Raw genomic sequence first — 23,447 nt, forward strand, 5'->3', positions numbered from 1 at the left:
ATCTACCCTTACGTAAACCTCTTTTTGTCGAATGGCCGGCGGCGTGTAGGCGATACATAAATTTCGACGATCGGTCATCCCTTAAAAACAAGTTTAGCTCTTTATCCGACGGAGGCTAACTTTAAGAATGGCTCGACCGTGCGTTACCCTCCAATTCGTTACGTATTCAAATTATTTCGCAATTCTGTTTTTGCGTTCATTTGTATTGCAAATACCTAGGCTGTCCTTTTGTGTGCCAATGATTAATTGGATTCATGTTGAATAGAAATGTATTTACTATGGATAATGAAGATCATTAATGAAGTACAGTTGACAAAGTTATTGTATTTATTCATTGTTTTATGTAAATAATAACAACTGTGGGGTAGACCACTTGAGTGAATAGTGCGTCTTAAGTAAATACATGTGTGTAAGTAGTGAAGATATCTAAACTGTTCTATCAACAAATCAATCCTCAAACTGTAGATCAATGCCACCACAACTAACTAGCACATCAATGTATAATGCGTTGATGTTGTCTAATTAATGAGAGCTTCACATGATCGGGGTAAGACGGACCACCCCTTGAGTCCGCCGACAGTCCCGACGTCCCGACTTGCAGAACTTGCCATCGACTTGAGCTCCTCACTTGATTCCCACAGGATAATTAAATAATAACCCGGGCTAAATCCGACCTTTGTCTCCTACACGACCTGTATAATACATGACTTCCAACACTTTAAATAATTTTGGTGATTTTTGTTTAACTTCAACTTTTAGCTTAATTTTTTTTACGATTGTTGTGATGGTTTTGTTTTATTCAGACTTTTTTGATAGTATGGGTTTGATACTAGAAATATAATTATGGTGATAATTTTATTTAACTCAAACATTGGTAGTAAGGATTTCTTCAAATCAAGATGAAGGTTTTATTAAACTCAAACTTTTTCCTATTAGTATGAAAGCCAACGTTTGTGACATTATCATGGTTATATTTTTATTCTCAATCAATGTTCTTGGCTGTTAGGATGATTATACATTTAATCCCGATATTGCGAACATTAACAAATTTAATGACGTGCATTGAGAATTGCCCATGGGAACCGGCGGAAGTGATGATCAACCCTTAAGTGAGAACTATGCTTATCAATTCATTGAAAACTAAAATATCGTTCCTGCAATTGTGAGATTTTCCAGTGATATTTGATTGAATTTAAGATTATTATTTTACGAACGTCAGGAACGGTGTCATCACATTGGGTCTAGATATGAATATCGCTCTTCTGAGCATTGTGGAATAAAAGTTGGCTATAGAAAAGATAACTAACAGTAATGCTTGAAGATAGGTTTGTAGACATCAAGAATTGCTCTATTGATCACTCATATGATCTCATGCAGGAGTCTCCGCAACATACAACAACAACTCTTATGGCACTATTAGCATGGATTTACGAGTTAAGCAACATTTCGTGATTTTTTAAGCGCGTTCTTATGTAAAAGTCGTCTACAATAATGAACCGGATGACGTGGTAGATGGTGTATTACTACTTAGAGGTGCTTTATCGAATATCTTCTCAAATTCTTTACTTGTGGAAGGCTCGTTTGCACAGGATGCTGGCAAGATTATGGGTACTACAACAGTGCCTATTTCTGCCGTGAAGCAGTAATGTGTAAACTTTATTGTGTTTCGGTCTGAAGGGCGCCGTAGCTAGTAAAATTACTGGGCAAACGAGACTTAACATCTTATGTCTCAAGGTGAGTAGCGTAATTGTAGTGTCAGTAAGAATTTTTTGGATTTTCAAGAATCCTGAGCGGCAGTGCAAGGTAATGGGCAGGGCGTATCAATTACCACTAGCTGAACGTCCTTCTCGTCACGTCCCTGATTGTCATTTATAATGTTGTGTTATTGTGTTACAGTATCAGTTAATTATATCAGTCCACTTTCAGGAGAAGCCATTACATAACTTAGACATGGCACTATAAGTTATCTAGCTTTTGGAACATTATTATATTATGTTAGCTGTAACAACAGATTTTACAACGACATTCAGCCGTCACACTTCGCAATTCTCACGTTTCAAGTGAGACTTGAGTATCAAGAGCTAGAGATAAAGTCTGGTCGTGTGAATTCAGTTCACGTCCACTCTTTACAAATTCAACGGTGATGTAAACCATTCATGTGGAGGATAAGTTTTGTATGCGACCAACTGAATGCCATGATAAGTCGGCAGGACTTAACAATGAGCCAGCGAGTTGATTTCGCATTATGCATTCGCTATTATACTTAAGCTAACTGGCTTAAGTTGGAGCTTGATCGTCGCTTATAGTAATCTGGATGCAAAATTTTCTTAGTTTCAACGCAATTTCAGCTGTTTTGTATCCCAGTTATAACGTGGCACGAAAACTTTCCCATATTCAACGTCCCTGCTTTTAATATTAATATTTTTAAAATAGTTTAATTACCCTTAGTCAGTAGATTTTTGATACCTTCATCTTCATTTAGGCAACTTTCGTAGGGATTTTATATTTTTTACGTAACCAATTTTTCTTGCTGATGTGAGAGCATTTTATTGGTGAGAAATTTATATCCTGAATACACACACTTAAATATAACATTGCTGTAATCCGATATATTGGTGTTTTTATCAAGATAGACCGAGATTTGTTCGGCATTTTCTGATTGATGATGAAGGCAAAGGATTATAATATTATAATTTATAAACGCTACTACTAAAATAAAAGAAATTCTCAGTGGCCTTTTTAAATATAACAAATCGTTCATTGGTGTGTTTGTAAAAACTATGAGATTGAATTTATTTCAATTCACACGCACATATTTTCGAATACTAAAATTGTTCAATATATCTTAATCTTAATATATATAAATAACGTGACACGTTGTTTGTCCGCGATGGACTCCTAAACTAATAAACGTATTTAAATGGGGATTACTTCATGGAGTGCAGTTTAGTCCAACTTGAGAGATAGGATAGTTTTTATTTCGATTTGAGACCCATTATTATTATTATTTTCAATATTCGTTTTGTATGGACATATTTTCTATGAGAGAAATTAGTGACGCACGGTTTGACAGTTCCACTGTGAAACAATTTCATTATAACAACAGGGAGCATTTTTTACGAAATAATTCTTGGTGTGTTGAAATATTATTGGGAAATTGCTATAAAACAGTTTTTTATTATCTACAAAACAACGGCTGTCGGGTCAGCTAGTATAATATATAGGGTGGAGTGAACTACCACTATCAATACCACAGAGGCTTATATTCGTAATAGTTTTATCATCATATGCTGTGGCCACATTGCCGCGATAAGGCGATGATTTGCGTTGTCGTGACATGTCTAGGTATAACAATTCATCATACCATTTATGTATAGCCTTAAAAATTTATTTCAAAGTTTTAATTTGTTCGATGTATTTTGGGAACCTACTAGAATCACTTCTACAACAGCAACCTGTTTAGATAATATTTTTACAGATGTTACTATTACTAGTAAACTCATAATTAATAATCTTCAGTCCGACCATAGTGGGCAACTTATAAAAGTAAATACAAGATTGGACAATGTCAGACCAAAAAAGGTGACGATTATACCAGTTACGGGTAGCCGTCTTGAGAGGTTTAGAAATAATTTGGTAAATACGATACCATTTTTACACTGTGGTGAAACTGCTAATTTTCACTATAACTTAGTCTTCAATTCCTTCTGTGAGGAATTTGACAGGATTTTTACTCCAGTAACGGTGACAGTAAACAACAAACATAGATTTAATGATTGGGCAACAATGGGTATCCACAAAAGTCGTAAACGCTTATATGACCTTTATTATGAGAAACATTACAATAATAGTGAAGAATTTAAAATATATGTAAAAAAATACTCCAAGCTTTTTAAAATAGTTTGTCATGAAGCGAAAACACGTTTCATTGCAGATAAAATTAAAAACAGTAATAATAAAGTAAAAGCGACTTGGAGTGTAATTAACAATGAAACTGGTAGATCGAATTGCCGTAACACCTCTATCTGTTTAAATATTAATAATCGCGTTATAAATTCGGAAATAGAAATTGCAAATGAATTTGATAAATACTTCTCCGAAATCCCGATTGTCACGACCAAATACCTTAACGCTTCGCCAAAAGCAGCATATGATATGCTTAAATTACACGTACCAGTATCTTCTACTGACTTGAAATTTAAGTATGTTACAGGTAGCGATATAATAAAAATCTTCAAATTAATTAACCTAAAAAATACAAAAGACCTATGGGGCCATTCGACTAATATTGTTAAATACATACTTGACATTATAGCACCTGAATTAGCAATAATATTTAATGAATGCATAGATGAGGGTGTGTTCCCTGACCTCATGAAATACAGCAAAGTTATACATTTGTTTAAATCGGGCAGTTCTTTTGACCCTGCTAATTTCAGACCTATTTCAGTGCTGCCTGTTTTTAGTAAAATTTTTGAAAAACTTTTGCTTCAACAGCTACAAATGCATTTTTGTAAATTAATGAACAAAAATCAGTTTGGTTTCACTAGGGGTTTATCAACAATTAATGCGGGTACTAGACTCATTGAGCACATCTTTGACGCCTGGGAAGAGTCACAGGATGCATTGGGCATTTTTTGTGATTTGTCAAAAGCATTTGACTGCGTCCACCATGAAACTTTACTCCTAAAACTAAAGCATTATGGAGTGAAAAATAGAGCCCTAAGTCTGTTAAAATCATATTTAAGCGAAAGAGTTCAGATAGTCGATGTAAATGGCAAACGGTCTTCGGGTAAACCTGTGCGAATAGGTGTTCCACAGGGTTCTATTCTCGGTCCTTTCTTGTTTCTTATATATATTAACGATCTACCGTTTGTGGTAGATGATAGCCATGAGATTGTATTGTTTGCTGATGATACTTCACTTATTTTTAAAGTGAAGCGACGTGCGGATATTGATGACGAGGTAAGCAATGCACTCTCAAAGATAGTGCGTTGGTTTGAGACGAATAATCTGCACTTAAACAGTAAAAAAACAAAGTGTTTACGGTTCATTACACCAAACACAGCGGAGGTACAAACCAACGTACTTATAAATGACCAGAGATTGGAACTTGTGGACACTACGGTCTTCCTGGGTATCACGTTAGATAAAAAGCTTCAGTGGGGTCCACATATTACCCATCTAGCAGATAGACTCAGCTCTGCGGCATATGCAGTTAGAAAGATTAGAGAGTACACGAATGTTGCGACCGCTAGATTAGTGTACTTTAGTTATTTTCACAGCATCATGACGTACGGTATATTACTATGGGGTCATGCTGCTGACATTGATATAGTGTTTGCTCTGCAAAAGAGAGCTGTTCGTGCTATATATCAGCTTGGTTATAGACAGTCTCTCAAAGAAAAATTTAAAGAAATAAATATTATGACTGTTTATTGTCAGTACATTTATGAAAATTTAATATATGTTCACAAAAATCGTCACCTTTTTGCTCTTAATAGTGATTTTCATTATTATAACACTAGAAATAAGGGATTGCTTGTAACTAATTCTAGTAGGCTTCATAAGATACATAATAGCTTTAAGGGTAAATGTATACACTTTTTTAATAAATTCCCAGCCACTGTTCAGGCATTATCTATAAATCAATTTAAATATTTAAAAAAAAATGGCTCTGTCGTAAATCCTATTACTCCACAGCTGAATACCTAAGTGATCGGACAGCCTGGGACTATATTATGATTATTTTATAGCAATAGCAATGAAAGTACAATATTGTATATTTTTATTAAATAGAGCGCAAAAAAGAATGCTGGGAGAGTTTCTTGCGCCGTTTCTTCTCTCTCAGAGCGCCATTTGTTTCCGAAGCGGTAGTAGTATCTAGTAGTATAAGAAATGACATCAAAAAGAATTCTAAAGGAATCAATTTTGAGAAAATAAATGCCTTTTATGCCTTTTATGCCTTTTATAAGAAGTTATTTGAATTTTTTGCTTTGCTGAAATAGTATAATTTATTAATTAAGTCTAATTTAAATTTAAAAGTTATTGTTGTAAACTTTATTCAGTAAATTATATAAGTATTACTTCATAAAACTAAACAAGATATATAAAACTATTGGTAGACAACTGAACTGCAGACATGTCGCCAATCGTATTAGTGAAATAAAAAGGTGGACCTCCATCCGGAACCTCATTGAAATATTCGATTCACGATACTTATACAGATACTATTATAACCGATAACTCACGGTATTCTGACCCATATTATAACTTAGTAAAGATTGTATTAGCTTGTACGAATAAGTTGTTATAAATTATTGGTGATTGTAAAACCGTATGGGGTATGCAGCGAACCATGCAGTACTGAGTCACGCAGTTATTCAATAACCAAGCTCTGCTTGTCCGGGCTTACGGCACCGTGAAAGACTAAATGTATTGGAGTCACTTTGAGTTTGTATGGAAAATGAATAATACATTGCTGAATGTATACGTCTGGACATTTGTGATGGGATTCCTTGTATGTAAGAGTTATAACTTAAACATTTTCTTTTATAATTCACAGCTACATCATCTTTTAACTAGCAGAAGCTTAAATGAAGCTGAAGAGGTGCTTAACATTAGTTGTGTTTGGTTTAATATGTAATGTCATGTCATTCATGGCCTTCGGAGTAAATTATGAAATCGATGGTGAAATTTATTACAATATTTTTCTTACTTTAACTGTTGCCTCTCATTATAATATTATTGATAATGTTTATGTATGTACATAGAGCGCTTTAGCGAATTTTCTAGAAACTGTAATAATCATTATGTTAATACCAGTACCAAAATTAAACTTGTTTTTTTATGATATTAAGGGACGAAGCGAGCATGACGTTGCGCTGATGGTAATTGATACACCCTGTCCATTACTATGCAGTGCCGCTCAAGGATACTTGAAAGACTCAAAAATTCTATGATTGATTCTATACACGATATAACAATAAGACAAGAAGAATATGTACAAATGTACAAAACAATTAATGTGTTATGAAATTAAAACCATTGTTTAAAACGTTTAAGTGGTAAAGGTAACTATTACATAAATTACTTTCTTAGTGATACCACAGATTGGTAATGGAGCGACCGCCCTTTAGGCTAATTTACCTTTCTTACCTTTACAAATTGGCAACATTATTTTTGAGTATTTAAGAAATACCATTGGAAATATTTTTAATTAATTATTTCATCAACATATGTAATATATGTTGATGAAATAATTAACTGTTGCAATTTAAAAAAAAATATCAGTAATGTTTTCATCCATAACTACAACAATCCTATCATTTTTATTATAAAGATATTAAATATCTGATTCCTTCCTACTTAGTTTTAATTCTCAATATTAATGTTGATATTTCTGAACAATTTTTTTTGTAAATAATAAGTGTAAGCACGTAGTAATGTATCATGCAAAACCTAGATTGAATAATATTATATTACTCTTTCAGTACATTTGTATGAACTCTATATACCACACACTTAGACTATTATACATAATAGCGTATATACCACCTTACAGTCCGATAATATGTGACCAATTTTGATTTGTCAGTGTGTGTGTTAGCTGGTGGTTATATATAAAAAACACTGCGAGATTAGTTCTCGAGCGTGGCTGACTGTTTACTACTTAAAAATCAAAATCGGTTACAGTAACAATATTTTCGCTTTTCTTTATCGTTGTATCTCCGTTAGCGGTGTACTTCTCTATCACACTCTTTGTTTGTCTATACGCTAGTATATTTTGAATCTATTTTATTTCGCTTTTGTTTCATTGTGAGCGTGCATTATACAATATTTGATGCATTTAACTTTCCAAACGCGCCATAAGAAGCATTAATCGCTTTAAAGAATACGTCATGAAAGAAATACATAATTTCTCGATTCCTACTGTTATTCTCCGTGGATACTTAAAAATCTCACACGTACCCACACTTATTATTATTATTATATTATTATAGACGTCTTTTATATTTGAAATAAGTACTTCCTGTTAGCACACATCGTATTGAAAGGTCAAGATTTATGTGAGCCCTCGTCGTGACCCACACGTCATGAACCATAACTCAGACGGGGCTACTGGTGTCGCTGGAGGCGGTGGTGACTCTGATCTCCAATCAGGTGCTCGTGACATCATTATATGATATATCATACATCATTGGATTATCCACAATAATTTTTGTCCCTCCATTATAATATATTTTAATAATTAAAAAAAAATCAACTATTTTTATTCAAAATAGGATTTAAAATCACTTATTGAACGTCAAAAACTACCACCCATTCGAAATAGCACCTATGGCTTTTTTTCATTACAATATATGTAAAATTGTACAATATTTTTTTAATTAAATAGCTTGAGAGCGTTCTCTACATTCCCCGTCTGTGGTATCATTAAGGAAATCATAAATGTTATAATAACCTTAACCACAATCGTTTTTTACAATTCCTTTGAATTTTGTAACACATTTGTTTTTTATATTTTCTGGGATCATGTAATAAAAGCAAATACATCGCCCAATAAAAGAGTTACTAAATTGACTTAACCGAGTAGTAGGCATAACAAGTACACGTTTGTTCCTTGAAACTGCAGTTAACACTTAATTTGTCCATTTATTTAAATTGTTATATTAATGATTCTTTAGAACTTGGGTTATATTATAGGAATGTGGTTGCATCTCATTCATATTATCAATTTACAAGGCAATAAAATATCGGAATAAAATTTCGCGAGCCGGCAATAAAATAAAACGCTTACCGTTTTTACGGCGCCGACAATATAATGAAATAATCGTAATGGCCGTCCACGTCACTAGAATTGCCAGATAAATCTTCCTCGGGTCATATTGTCCATACTCCTCTCGGCAACACTTTAATATCGAGAAATATCATCCCGATAATCGCACGGCAGCACTACACACCCCGAATAAATCATATTCCCCGCGCTGTCGTGTCGCTTATTTTTTAGACTTTCCATTTCCAAATAAGTCCCTGAGCAACGGGCCAGTGCTTCCTCTTTCCGGGGCGGTTTTATATGATTTGTCGGCTGTCGGCCATTTCCCTTAATACTGTCAATATTTCAAATATTAATTGTTATAAATCAACAAACTTTTCTATCGGTACGCCTTCTACGCTGTATTTGCAATTGAATTTTCTTACTGTCTATCATTAAATAGGGGTTCTTTGACACGTCATTTACAGCTAATGATGAAAAAATTGACGAGTGGCGTCAAGGGAAATGTGTTCAATTATGTAGGTACACTTAGCGTGTCTGTTCACGCACTGCCTCTAAAAAGTTCCGCCCATAAAACATTAACAAGCACTCAAGAAAATTCCCGCTTGTTAAGTATAGACAGCTTGTAGTTTTTCCCACCTCGTGGAGTTTCCACTGGATGTCGGATGAGGGTCGGCGGCGATTGACCAGCGGATATCTCCCGAGAGTGTCACCCTTCTGAAATCCTAGCAACAGTCGAAATTATTTCAAATCCTCCAGTTAATGACCAACAACACTACCGCCGACATGTTTCCAATTTTCTTTTGTCACACAAACTAAGCTTTTTTCTTCTGTATAAAATTGATGTACTTATTCGGATGTTTTATTTCTGTGAAAATTAATTGAATATTGGATGGAATTCGTTTTTCGACTATTCATTTATGTAAAATGCGTGACTAAGGCATAAATAAGACCTACATCGGGGGTTTATACTCGAACAATGTTATTATTACATATGTGTTAGGTAAGAATATGATATATTAAATTTATAAGTATTTAATATGGCGCTTACATTTGACCTCCTTTATCGAATAGGTGACGAACGAGCACACATACCAGTATCGTGCGCAGATACCGATATAGTGCACACATACCAATATAGTGCACACATACCAGTATAGTGCCCACATACCAATATAGAGCACACATATCAATATAGTACACACATGCCAGTATAGTGCACACATACCAGTATAGTGCACACATACCAATATAGAGCACACATATCAATATAGTACACACATGCCAGTATAGTGCACACATACCAGTATAGTGCACACATACCAATATAGAGCACACATATCAATATAGTACACACATGCCAGTATAGTGCACACATACCAGTATAGTGCACACATACCAATATAGAGCACACATATCAATATAGTACACACATACCAGTATAGTGCACACATACCAGTATAGTGCACACATACCAATATAGTGCATACGTACCTAATGGTACATGCTCACTTCGGCCCACACTCTCTTATAGCACAAGCAGAGTCACAAGAGTGTTGCCGGCAAAAAAAAGCATCGAATTAATTTTATAATTAATTGATAATAATTAATACACAAATAAAATTTGAAAAACAACAAAATTTTAAGAACGGTGCGGGACTTGAACCCACGACCTCCGGCGTTCCGTTCCGGTGCTCTAACCAACTGAGCTAACCGTTGGAGTTCTCGTTATAAAATCCTGTATGCTTTGTTCAACTCTCAGGTTGTGGTTTCATCTACAGGATCTACTTTACAGTTGATAACCTGCTCAACCCCAATATTTGTATATTAGGAAATTGACATGATGTCGCTCTAAATCTAAACAATTTGTTATGTTTTTAAAGTGATAACCCTCACTTGAGCAGGTTATCAACTGTAAAGTAGATCCTGTAGATGAAGCCACAACCTGAGAGTTGAACAAACCATACAGGATTTTATAATGAGGCGGTACTCGAACGGTTAGCTCAGTTGGCTAGAGCACCGGCAAGGAACGCCGGAGGTCGTAGGTTCGAATCCCGCATCGTTCATAAAATTTTGTTGTTTTCAAATTTTATTTGTGTATTAATCCTAGAAGTGAGGGTTATCACTTTAAAAACATTAGATAATAATTAAATTAATAATAAATCTACAGATCTACGCATACATTACTTTGCTAGAAAAACATTCGCCACACATTCATAATATAATCCACATCACCACAAAAAATCATGGTATGCGTCGAGGAATCTGTCCGATATTTTCACGAAGCAAATGAGAGCTCGCTCGCTCGGCGCCCGTATCGATCCTGGGGGGCGAGGGACGAGGGGGGACAGAAATTTGGGAAAACTTTGAAAGTTTCGCGTCTAATTCAGGCGCACGCACACACCCGTAACTCGAGCTTAACCACCGCACACAAGTATAACTTGTGCCACGTAATTTATGCTCTGTTTTGTACCTGATGTCTATACGTGACTTCCAATTTTAATATTTATTATACTGTGTTTTAATTATTATTGTTTGTGTCTCTAAAACGATGTAAAATATTTGACAGGATTGCGGCCGTTGTCCATTAATAAAACCATTTTTTATAAAATCAAAGGAACAATAATTACTATGGATGTATGGAATAATTTACGAATTTATTGATAAATCTTATGTACCAAGTGAAAGCTTAATGTCTTTCACTAACTTTTATCAGAATCAATTAGGTGGCTTGTGATGCACAATAAAAATAACTGAATGCAGATTGAGTAAGCAATGGCGTGTCATCCACGAATATCTCAGCGATGTGATAAAATGGGACCAGCTTAATACTACTACGATATAAGAAGCTTGGATGGAAGGATGATGATAGAGGAACTATTTGTGAAGTTGACATGCTCCTGATGGAACATGTGAATAGGGAGTCCTTGTTCTCTCTGATGGAGCGTATATATTATATAGTTTGTCGTATTTTGTACACGCGTATTACATAGAAGTTACTGACTGAGTCAAAATAGAATTACTTCTAAATATAAAGCTATCATTCGAGTAACAATTGGCATTTATTTTATCAAAATCCACAGAATCTGAAGATATATTTGATAATTTATTGAGGAACCTCATAGCATCAAACGCCGGGTCGCGTCTCGGGTGTCATGTGCTGGTTGTGACGCTATACTTATACTATAGGTGGTCATCATTGCGCAGAGGACAGCGGACAAAGTCGCACGTACACCTAGTTTTGATAATAAAGTTCATAATGTACAGCCTGTATATGTCTCTATTAAGCTTGTATGAACACGATGTGAAGTAAGCTAATATCGAACAATGAAACGTTTCAAATGAAGATCAAAGCCAGTGTCGTCTATTGTGACAATGAGTGCCTTTAAAGAAACAATTAAGGAAATGAGTCGTGGGGTGTCCACTGTGTATGACGCCACAGCACAATGGGTGCTGAGCCCACTTCCTGCGGCTTCGTTTAAGAGACACTTTTCAAGGCTGACCATTATGTGATTAGAAATATACAGGGTGTCCGTCAAGTTTTGTTATTTTTGTTGAGTGTAAATTCCGCTAAGTTTTGTCTTTAATGAATTGGACACGTGTTTTGCCTCTACACGACGCATTCTTAGGAGATGTTGACTCAGAGAGTCTCGTGCCAGAATCTGACGAGCAAAGAAAAAAAATACCGGAATTTACACTCAATAAATATGTATTTGGATATTTATGTATTTCCGTTAAATAACGCCTTATTGAATAAATTTTCATACAGGAGGGATTTTCAATAGGAGGATCTAAAGCGAGTCAGAATCTGTAAAGTGTAGTGAATAATATTTTATCGAGTTGTTTTTTATATATAATGCAGCTGTCTTTCAGGAAATAGAAATTAAAAGGGCTATAAATAACCGAATGGTATCATATTTAGCCTTATTTATATATTCATCATCTTATGATTCGTAGTTCTCTAAAATCCTGACTTGTGGATCGGTGGTTCCAAATACTTACCTGGAAACTAGTAGGTAAGAGGAACAGGGTTGTCACTAGTGATTCTAACGTAGTGTTGTGATACAAGATACTTTAATTTGATTTTAATTGGGTAAAAATCTCACTCCTATAATATCGATTTGACTTTAACATCGGTTCTTAAAACTTTCCTCCTCAAACTAAAAAAATGTTAAGCACGGACTTAACTCTATGAGGGCCAGACGATGAGGTAATTTTGCATGTAAGTATTAACTATAGGAAATCTCATACTCAAAAAGTGAATAATCCATAAAGGATTTATGGTTTTCAGAAATTCTGTATGGGAGAAAATATGTCTACTTTATAAAGAGGCTTGTAGAAATTAAAGAGATGTTTCTTTATACTCTAATAATTAATACCTTCAACCTTCAGTTTAAATTGTTCATAAATTATATAGTAACAAAATTTTTCTTTGTCCTTTTATTCCTCCAATTTTCTGATATATTTAAAATTTATTGTGGTTATAATTTTTAAAGCATCCTTTGTTCAACGGCTGTTGGTAAACAGGCTGTTTGCGTCGCAAATAAAAGGATTCCGTTCAAAACGAGAGGACAACAAAAAAATTGGGCCACGAAATATAATAAACAAAAGAGCTATGAGCATGCAATTAGCGTGATTTAACGGCCATTTAGTAAGACTTTGATTAATGTTTTATTTTCTAAATTATTTTTCGTGAACATCCATTATTTTGCATTTTATTGTATCAATTTTTCATGAATTCCTATTTAAATTACTCAATTTTTATTGCAATAATTTTTAGGCCTTAAATAAGAAACTTACTGAGTGTATAATCTAATATATAAAATTCTAGTGTCATGGTGTTAAACATTGAACTCCTCCGAAACGGCTTGACCGATTCTCATGAAATTTTGAGTGCATATTGGGTAGGTCTGAGAGTCGGACAACATCTATTTTTCATCCCCCTCAATGTAAAGGGTAGTCCGCACGATTTTTTTTTAATTTTTTTAACATTTTTTTTTAAATTTGTTTGATTATGAGACAGCATTAAAAAATATATACAACTTCAAATTTTCACCCATCTACGATCAACAGTTATTTTTGTATCGCGATTTTAATATCTACAATACAACATTTGCTGGGTCAGCTAGTAATATATAAGAATCAATTCTGAAATGCTTATATTTAGGACATACATTAAACATAGATAGAAACAGCGGCAGACTCTTATATTTCAATATCTCCTGAAAGACAAAAAAAGTGCACAAGACCGTCATAAATAAATCAATGCTATTTATACACATTCTTTTCAATTTCTGACTGTATTTTAATCAATTAAGTGATAATATTTTCTTCTGAAGTTTAAATTTTATTTTATTTTATTGAACGCGTCCTCCTAGGACAAACGAGCGTACGTCCTGTTGTTAAGTGATCACCGCCGCCCACAATCTCTTGCAACACCAGAGGTATCGCAGGAGCGTTGCCGGCCCTTAAATTTGTCAAACTTAATTAAAACTTCAAATATTATGTTGTTTAGTAGTAAACGTCTACTTGGTGTTTTGTCTATTGGTGAATTTTTTTTTAAATCGCGTTTCAGCACTCGCAATATTTAATTTGCCAGCGGCCCACATAATGAGAAACAAAAATCTCTTAACGGAATATTCTTGAAGGATCTTTATCACACTGCTCACATCAGGCAAAGATTCATAAGTGATATTGGCGATGGTAGCGTCACCGACATGCCATTTTGGGCGCATTAAGTACTCATTGGGAACATTGCATAAATAAGTGAAACACGTGTTAGAAATATTTAATTTCACAAATTATTTAAACGATTAATGAATTATCGTATTTATTTCATTACTTTGAGATTTTAATTTTGCTTGCCGTCAATTATTTTGATAACGTTAATTAAATTCTTTTTATACTTTTTTGCGTTGTATTGTGAAATAAATGTGCTATAATTATTATTAGTTGTAATTCAAATAAACATTTATGTTGTATTGATAAAAAAAACCTAAGCTCTCTGAATATGCAAGCCCATATTTGGTAATAAGAAAATTCTTGATAAATTGAACTATTTTATAATAATAAATTATTTAATAATAAATATTAAAAATTAATTATATATTTAATAATATGAAATGATAATGATTGTCTTAGTTCTTTCAATCAAATGTAAAAATACGTAAAGTATGTACAACACAACAATATGAGATTAGCGTCCATAACTTAATATTCAAATTACACGATAACTATGGCATGAGTATAATTCATCTTAATTCTCGAGAGCAGTCATCCCGTCGTAAATCTACTATAATTAACATTAGTACTCCATTAGAGTAATTAAAGTGTTCACTTTTCACAGACTGCTTTGTTCGTGTCGCGATTTCGGATTAGACTCTAGGAACCCGTATATTATATTGTTTGTTGGCAGTTATTATGAAACTGTCAATGTGTTCATTTATATATAATATACAATAAAATGCAACAAAGTTAATCTGTACGTTGAATATTTATTTAAAAGAATATTTGCTGTATTTTCTAAGAACAATACCTAATCCAAAAAGGTTCTTTATGGAATTTTTGTATAGCAATGTTAAATGTTAACATTACAATATAGTTATTTATTAACACAAAAAAAATATATGTTACTTTATATTTACAATACTATAATTACATAAAATTAAAACTATCACTACGGGGAAGTGTACCGACAATACTGGCAGCATTTCTTTTTGATGTCATTTCTAATATTCTAGATACAACTAGCACTTCGGAAACAAGTGACGCTCAGAGAGAAAAGAAACAGCGCAAGAAACTCTCCCAGCATTCTTTTTTTGCGCTCTTTTTAATAAAATATACAATATTGTACTGTCATTGCTATATAATAATAATAATTTAGTCACAGGCTGTCCGATCACTTAAATATTCAGCTGTGGTGTAGTAGGATTTACGACAAAGCCATTTTTTATAAAACATTTAAATTTATTTATAGATAATGCCTGAACAGTGGCTGGGACTTTATTAGAAAAGTGTATACATTTAACCTTAAATTTATTATGTATCTTATGAAGCCTACTAGCATTAGTTACAATTTATATTTATAATAATGAAAATCACTATTAAGAGCAAAACTGTGACGATTTTTGTGTACCTATATTAAATTTTCATAAATATACTGACAGTAAACTGTCATAATATTTATTTCTATGAATTTTTCTTCGAATGACAGTATATTAAGAGCGGTTAATACTCCGCGGATAACTTCATTAATACTGGCTTGACGCATGGTACGACCTATTTTAGGCAGAATAGCCCGTGACGCCCGGTTCATTCAGTTTTATACCCAGCCGGAGGGATATGCTTACTGACAATGTCATATTGTCCAGTTGCGTTCCAATCGGCTCAGAAGGCAGGGCTTGTAACCAAAAGCCCGACTCATTTTGTGTCACGACCAAAAGACGACGATAGAAATTTTTTGACGCTTAAAATTGTCTGGATTTTTTTAAATATTTGTAATAGCCAAGCATTGTTAGCTTCGTTCAACTGCGCAATATGATTTTGACGAATAATTTATATAAAAGACTAAATTCATTGTAATCTAATGATAGTTACATTGCAATATAATTTCATCTAATATGTTATCTTCAAGTGATATCTTTTACTAGTGCTATTATATTAGTGGCATACGGTTTTAGTGAGTTGAAGAAACATACATAAGTTATTGCACAATGACTTAGAGGTTGTACTGTTACGAGTGTTGGAGGCGTAATCTCCAGAAGTTGAACTGCCACAAAGTCCATATATTTTGGTGAAAATCGAATTAGTCAACATCATTTCAATATCATAATCATAATTTTTAACAGTTTTGTCAAATATATACTTAATTAGCATTCAAGAATTCATTCATTCATTCATGAACAATTCGTACAATGTAAAAATATTTGATGTGTTAATCTATACTCAGACCAAAACTTTAGAAAAATAATTTCTGTATTTCCACCTCAGGCAAAGCGTGAGAATGAGACAGGTCATAAAGTTAGACATAATAAATAGTTACATACGTCGATACATACTCCTACACTTCATCATACAACATTGTGAAAATCTCAACCTTATATCTAAGTGTTGGCATAGTTTTTAATTTCAAATATTACTATTAAAAGATCTCTTATGAACCTCAAAAACTACCACCCATTGGAACATTAATTATGCCTCAGACCTGAGAAGAAAAAAACTCAGTGGGCTTCTTTCTTTCTTTTACAATAAAATTAAGTTACAAAAAAGTTATTTTTTAATAGCCTGAGGCCATCGCTTCATTCCTAATGTGTGGTATAATTGAAAAAGTTATTTATGTTATAGTAACCTTTACCACATAAATGTTTTTTTAATTATTTAAGACTTTCTTACACATTTGTTTTGTAAATTTTCTGGGATCATGTAAAAGCATATACATCGCCCAACAATGGACTTGCATGGACTCAACTTAATATTATATTTAAATATTAAGTTAACCGAAACTAAACTGAAACAATTAAACGTCTGTAAACCTACTTCAGACAGTTTCTAATAAATACGCGCAGTTCAAACTGTAAGCCTAAAATATCTACTGTATATGTAATTATAAGTGTAAGATGTTTTGTGAGGATAATAGATATATTATTATTACGAAAGAATAAATAAAATAATAAAAGAGGCACTGACCCTTTGCCATTATAATTGTTAAAAATTAAAATGGTAATGGACCAATCATATATCGCGACAGATGACTTGTTAAGAGATGAGCGAAACCTTTGAAATCAATTAGAACTATAATAAAGAAAACGTACCAACGGGTCGTGATTAGTTTGAACTTTTACAAAACGCGTCTTTTGAATACACACACATGTTGTAATCTACACTAGTAAAAGACACTATTTCGTCAATAGCGACAAATATTAACTTCAGATTGATGTTTGAATTATCTAATTTGATAAATAATGTTGGAAGCTATATGGCTTTCCAACAAAAAAACCCTTTGAGAAATATTTTTTCTACTCGTTTCCACAAAAAGTATTTTATAGAATGTCTGCCTGTATGTCAGGGCTACACAAAAAAACTACCGAATAGATTTCTTATTTTACATGTATAAGTAATAAGAGACAACATTTAGACTACCTTTTATCCATGCTAGATGCAGGGATACCGTATTATACTCATATGTTTGCTGCTTTATACCATCTCAAGCAGCAGCTATACCCTATAAATTTTGATTCCCTTGAGAGTGACAAAATATACGTTTCTGCGACATAATCAGCCGTATCTTTTTTTACGTTCACGTGTAAGTTGGTTTTTTCACAGCTTGAATTTCAACTCGAATTAATTGATTAAGTTAAAAGTGGGTTGTTCAGTGAACTACATAAACCTCAAAAAAGCTGTCGAGAAGGATAGGTCTAACTACATTGTTATTAAATGGATGAAAACCATCTTCATACCTGTTACTGTCCTACAACTCTTTCCCATTCAAACAAAAAAACCTATCAAGTAATATAAAATATATATATATATATAAAGAAAATGATAGAGGTTTTTGTTTGTCTTGGAAAAACTATTGGATAGATTTCAATTAAGACTTCTAAGTTTTATTCCTCAGACACTTGGCCCTTATCGGGAAAAAAAATATCGCGATATTTTCATTTAATATAAAGTTACGTTTTTAAGAAACAAAGATTTTTTTTTAAATCTATTTATTATAGGTGGACGCTCACGAAGTCGCGGGAATCAGCTAGTAATAACATCAACATGTAATAATTACACTAAAATATTTGAGTTTCCTTAAGATAATTCAATTAAGTATAAAGTACTAAACAGAAATAGGTAGTATTTGTCGGTATTTTTAAGATCTCAGTGGTAACAAATAAAGCTGTTAGCTGTAAATCGGCAGTCGGGTCACGACACCGCATGGGATCAAGTGCACTCTTTGAGGCCAACACACAAAGGAAAGATAACTCGAGATACGTCTTAAGAATTTCTGTATTTGTGTGTGTAGAATATTAGGAAATTTATTATTATTTTTGAATTTAATATGAATTCTATTTGACTATTAAATGTAAGTAATTAAAAAAACTGAAAGACTCAAAGATAAATGCCAAAAATTGGGAATAAATATAAATAAGCAAAACCATACCAATCTGATGACATACTTAGTTATTTTCTCAAAAACACATAAGCCCTAAAGAAAAAAATTACGGGTTGCACTCCGGGAGTGTCGGCAGAAACTTAAACATTAACGTTGTGCATGTTCGAATATATATTTTTTTATGAAAATAAGAGACGAGACGAGCAGGACGTTCATCTGATGGTTATTGATACGCCCTGCCCATTAAAATGCTGTGCCGCTCAGGATTTTTGAAAACCCCCAAAAGTTCTGAGCAGCCCTACAACTTCACTCGTCTCCTTGAGACATAAGATGTTAAGTCTCATTTGCCCAGTAATTTCACTAGCTACGGAGTCCTTCCGAAACACAGTAATGCTTACACATTATTGCTTAACTATTACAATTATTTTACATAAAAAAAAATCAATTTGTCGTATCACCGCTCTTCCACAACACTACCCTTACAGCTTCGCCTAGTATCAGAATTCTGGGTCTCGATATCTCGAGCGATTGCCAATTCCGCGGCCATCTTGAGAGCAAAGCCAAATTGGCTTCGAAGAAACTGGGCGTCATAAATAGAGCACGGCAATACTTCAGGCCGGTCCACATTCAGGAGTATTGCTGTCATCTCTAGTCTGGCGTACCCCAGTATCAGCTCGATCCATTTGACCGCGTGCAACGCCCAGCAGCTTAATTGTCGGGGACCCGGTGCTCTGTGAACGGCTGGATCACTTGGGGTTGCGTAGAGATCGCGTCATTGTGTGTACTCTACCGCATTTATCACGGGGAGTGTTCCGAAGAGCTGTTTTACCTGATTCCTGCCACCGAATTCCACGACAAATTATGATATCATCCCCACCATCTGGATGTGTGGCGGTCCTCCACAACGCGGTTTTCAAGGAGCTTTCTTTACTTTCTACAAAGTTGTGGAATGAACTTCCTTGTACAGTGTTTTCGGTACGATACGCATACCCATGCGTATCGTACCGGTTTTTTTGAAGGTACCCTTAAGGTACCTGAAGGTACCTTCAAAAAAAGCGCATACACCTTACTTAAAGACCGACAGCGCCCCTGAGATTCCTCTGGTGTTGCAAAAGAATGTGGGCGGCGGTGATCACTTAACAAAAGGTGATCCGTACGCAGGTTTGTCCTCCTTTTCCAAAAAAAAAAGTTTATCTCTTAGAAAAATAACTTTTATCCATAATTTCAACTACTGTGTTACGAATTTTCGATAAGGTGACCTGTCCTGACGCGAGTTTAACTTTTTATACCCATCGCAAGAGCCAATAATACAAAAAAAATAACCTTAATAATTCCAAAATAATAGATATAATATACACTAAAAAGTATAAAAATAATTATTATTTTTTAGTCCAGCATTGAGATTAGATATAAAATAACAGGAGTAACTAAATTACTGTTATATTGTAACATACTTTAGTCAATATTTAAATAATATGGCTTTATTTCGAAATTTTTTCACCTTATAGCAATTTGAATTGACGATATCTCTGTAGAAACTAAGGTACTATTATTTATTGAATTTTTTTATTCTGAATCGACTCATTTGATATTACCTGACTAATAATGTGTGACAGAAGTACCATCACCGTTCCAATAGCATTTATATTTCTCCAATAAATTTAATTTCATCGTTTCACAGCAATCCCGTGTGTACCCTAACACAGAAACCTTAGCGAAGTAATAAGAAAAGGTAAGAGTGCCCCATTGAATGATAACTCCACGCTTTGTCTCGTGCGTCCGTCTTGACGAATCGAATTAAAAGGCTTATTGTGTCTACGTGACAGCCTTCACAACGGTCCCACTCCACGCGGCGAGTTTTTGTTTCAAGCAAACTAAAATATTACGGGCGTTTCACTAGATCCCTCGAGAGGGAGATTCGTTACTTGAATTTGTACTCAATTTTTAACAGGGACTGTTAATTAAGAGTCGCTCTTTATTGGCGGGTGGTGCCTTAATGCGTTAATTGTTGAAATGCAATCTCGAAGACGGATTTTAATCATTCAAATGTCTTATATTTTAATTTTCACTTTGAAATGAAATTTGGAAGCGTGGCGTTTGATTTATGTTTCCTTTTTGCCGTATGTTTTTTTGTCAAGATTTCAAGCAATGTTTTTGAAGTGAATACTTCTTTAGGAACGCAGAGCGTTTTATTTTGGGAGTTTTGAATGAGATTATACTCTCACCGTCTGGAAAAGACGATTCGATTCAACTAAGAGAGTGTGATCAGTTAGAATTAAATTGGCCAGAGTCATGTGCAATTATAACTATGGTACGTATTGTAAATTATACATCATAAACATTTACGCCTATTTCTTATGATTGCCGTAGTTTTCATTTCCGTCGCGTACATACTATTTTTTTTTATAAAATGTCTCGTTTCTCCTGAAGTAGAATAGTATTATTTATCTTATTGTGATAAAACATTAATTTCAAGTGAATGTCTTGAGCTATCTTTAATCTAAATTATTTTTGTTTCAGAACTTCGTACGACCACCGGCCACTCAAGCCAACCAAAGTAAGGATTTATTTTACAATTTGACTCATACTATTTATAATTAAATGTGCTCTTATTAATAATAGAAGTTATAAGATAACTCGTACTCAAGAGCTCGAGGTTAATTTAGACAAAAATCTGTTTAGTTAACTATTAGGGTCAAAACACTGTTAAGGGAATATTAGATATCTTTTCTGACAACATCATATAAAGATATTTTTATCTTAGCTTGCCTGAGGACATCCGACTAGAAACCAGTAAAAGAAAATTTAAAACTAAACTTAGGAAATATTAGATTAAAATTAGATTTTTTATTATATTTTTATCAATATTTGTTAATTACACTTGTATAAAATCAATGTTCTAATAAGTATTAATGTATTACAAGAGACTTGATCGTGCAGACAAACTGTCCAAACAGTTTTGCGGGACTATGTTAGCTTTTAAGATTCTTTCTGTAAAAGATTAATAGTATAAATAAATAAATAAATTATTTTTAAGTAATAAATAATATTCGTCACAGTGCTGTTGCAGTAAAAAGTTTAATTAGTATAAATTATAATTATGACTCATACAATATTTTCATTCTCTGTTTTCAAAGTCAAATAAATTTTATTCAATTAGGATTAATTAAACTGAGCACTTTTCATCCTACTATAAATATTTCGGAAAAAGTAGAGCTCGTGAGATGAACATACAAGAAACTCAACGGCCACTCTTTTCATTTGATAGAGTATTTTACAATGTCTGTAATATACAAAAAAAATAGTTTGTAAGGTGCTGCAACCACTATAAGCATCGTGTTAGTTAAAAGCGTTTAAAACATCAAATATTTCATAAACAGTAATAAAGAATATATTGTATAAATATAAATAATTATCCTATATTTTTTAAAGTTTGAGCCAAAGAGGTTACAAATTTTAATTCATAAGATGACAACGCAACAACTGTAGACAAGTTATAAATACGAAAAGCGATAAAAATATACTAAACAGGCACTTTAATGAGGACCGTGCAATATTTATACACAAGCAACCCTAATTGCTAGGGCGGAGAGTGGAAAAAATGGGCAATTTCACGTAATGTAATATGTATATTTAAGGTGGAACTCGAAAGCCACAGTCGACATTTTGTCGCGGCTACGTTCGTACCACGAAACCACTTCAAGCGTCTTTTGCTTGTGGTTATCGTTGTGAAAGTTGCTCTACTTTATTTTTTTTTGCTGCGGTTTCAAAGTAATGTTTATAAGCGGAAGGAATAAGAAGATTAATGTTTGGTTTTTTCGCTAAAAGTATAAAATTAAAACCAGTTTTGTTAAAGAGAAGGGCAAAAGGCAGTGTTATAATATGCGAATCTTTTTTAATAATCGTACGTAAAATCCCTTAAAAAATGAGCTAAAGTCTCTTCTTCAAGGAAATGATGATTATGAAGAAAATTAATATTAAATCGTATTAAGAGAATAAAATTATAGATACCTTCTGATATTTTAATAGTTTAGTAAGCATATTTTTTGAGCAATATTATAAGTGTATGTATGCCCCATAATGTAGTCAGGTGTATCAAACCTTTTAACAATCCATTTAATTAATACTTGTGTAATTATAATGTCAAACATATATATTACTTGCGTGTAAACAAGTCAACAAATTAACTATTTAAATAATCAAGATGATATTTATTTATTTACGAGGCCCTTCCGTTGGAATACATTTTAATATGTTTATCATTATTAGTAGTTCTAACATGTACCTACAACTATAAATAAATACACAGCATTGATCCATATTAATTAAAAATTAGTGTTTTATAATTAGCTACAAATTAAGGGTACAACCATAATAAATATTATTTAGTGTTTTAGTTAGTAATTTGACTTATTAGAATTTTAACTTTAAGCATAAATGTCTACATTTGAGTATTTTATATAAAAAATGTTGTACTGTTCACCAGATCTGATAACTAAACTAATAACGGAAGTTTAATCGTATATAGGATTTTATAAGCGGCCTGCTAAATGCATTTTTTTATGGAATAGG

The 23,447-nt window shown here is 33.3% G+C and overlaps 1 protein-coding gene across 1 annotated transcript in view; it reads left to right on the forward strand.

Moving 5' to 3' along the window:
* Positions 1-23,447, forward strand: part of LOC126966510 (myelin transcription factor 1-like) — a 366,689-nt gene that overhangs the window by 203,095 nt on the left and 140,147 nt on the right. The window contains exon 3 of the mRNA XM_050810626.1: positions 21,396-21,432. Within this exon, the coding sequence (XP_050666583.1) occupies positions 21,396-21,432 (37 nt within the window). The remainder of the gene's footprint in view (positions 1-21,395; positions 21,433-23,447) is intronic.

Source organism: Leptidea sinapis, chromosome 10 (assembly GCF_905404315.1).
Source record: "Leptidea sinapis chromosome 10, ilLepSina1.1, whole genome shotgun sequence".
NCBI lineage: Eukaryota > Metazoa > Arthropoda > Insecta > Lepidoptera > Pieridae > Leptidea > Leptidea sinapis.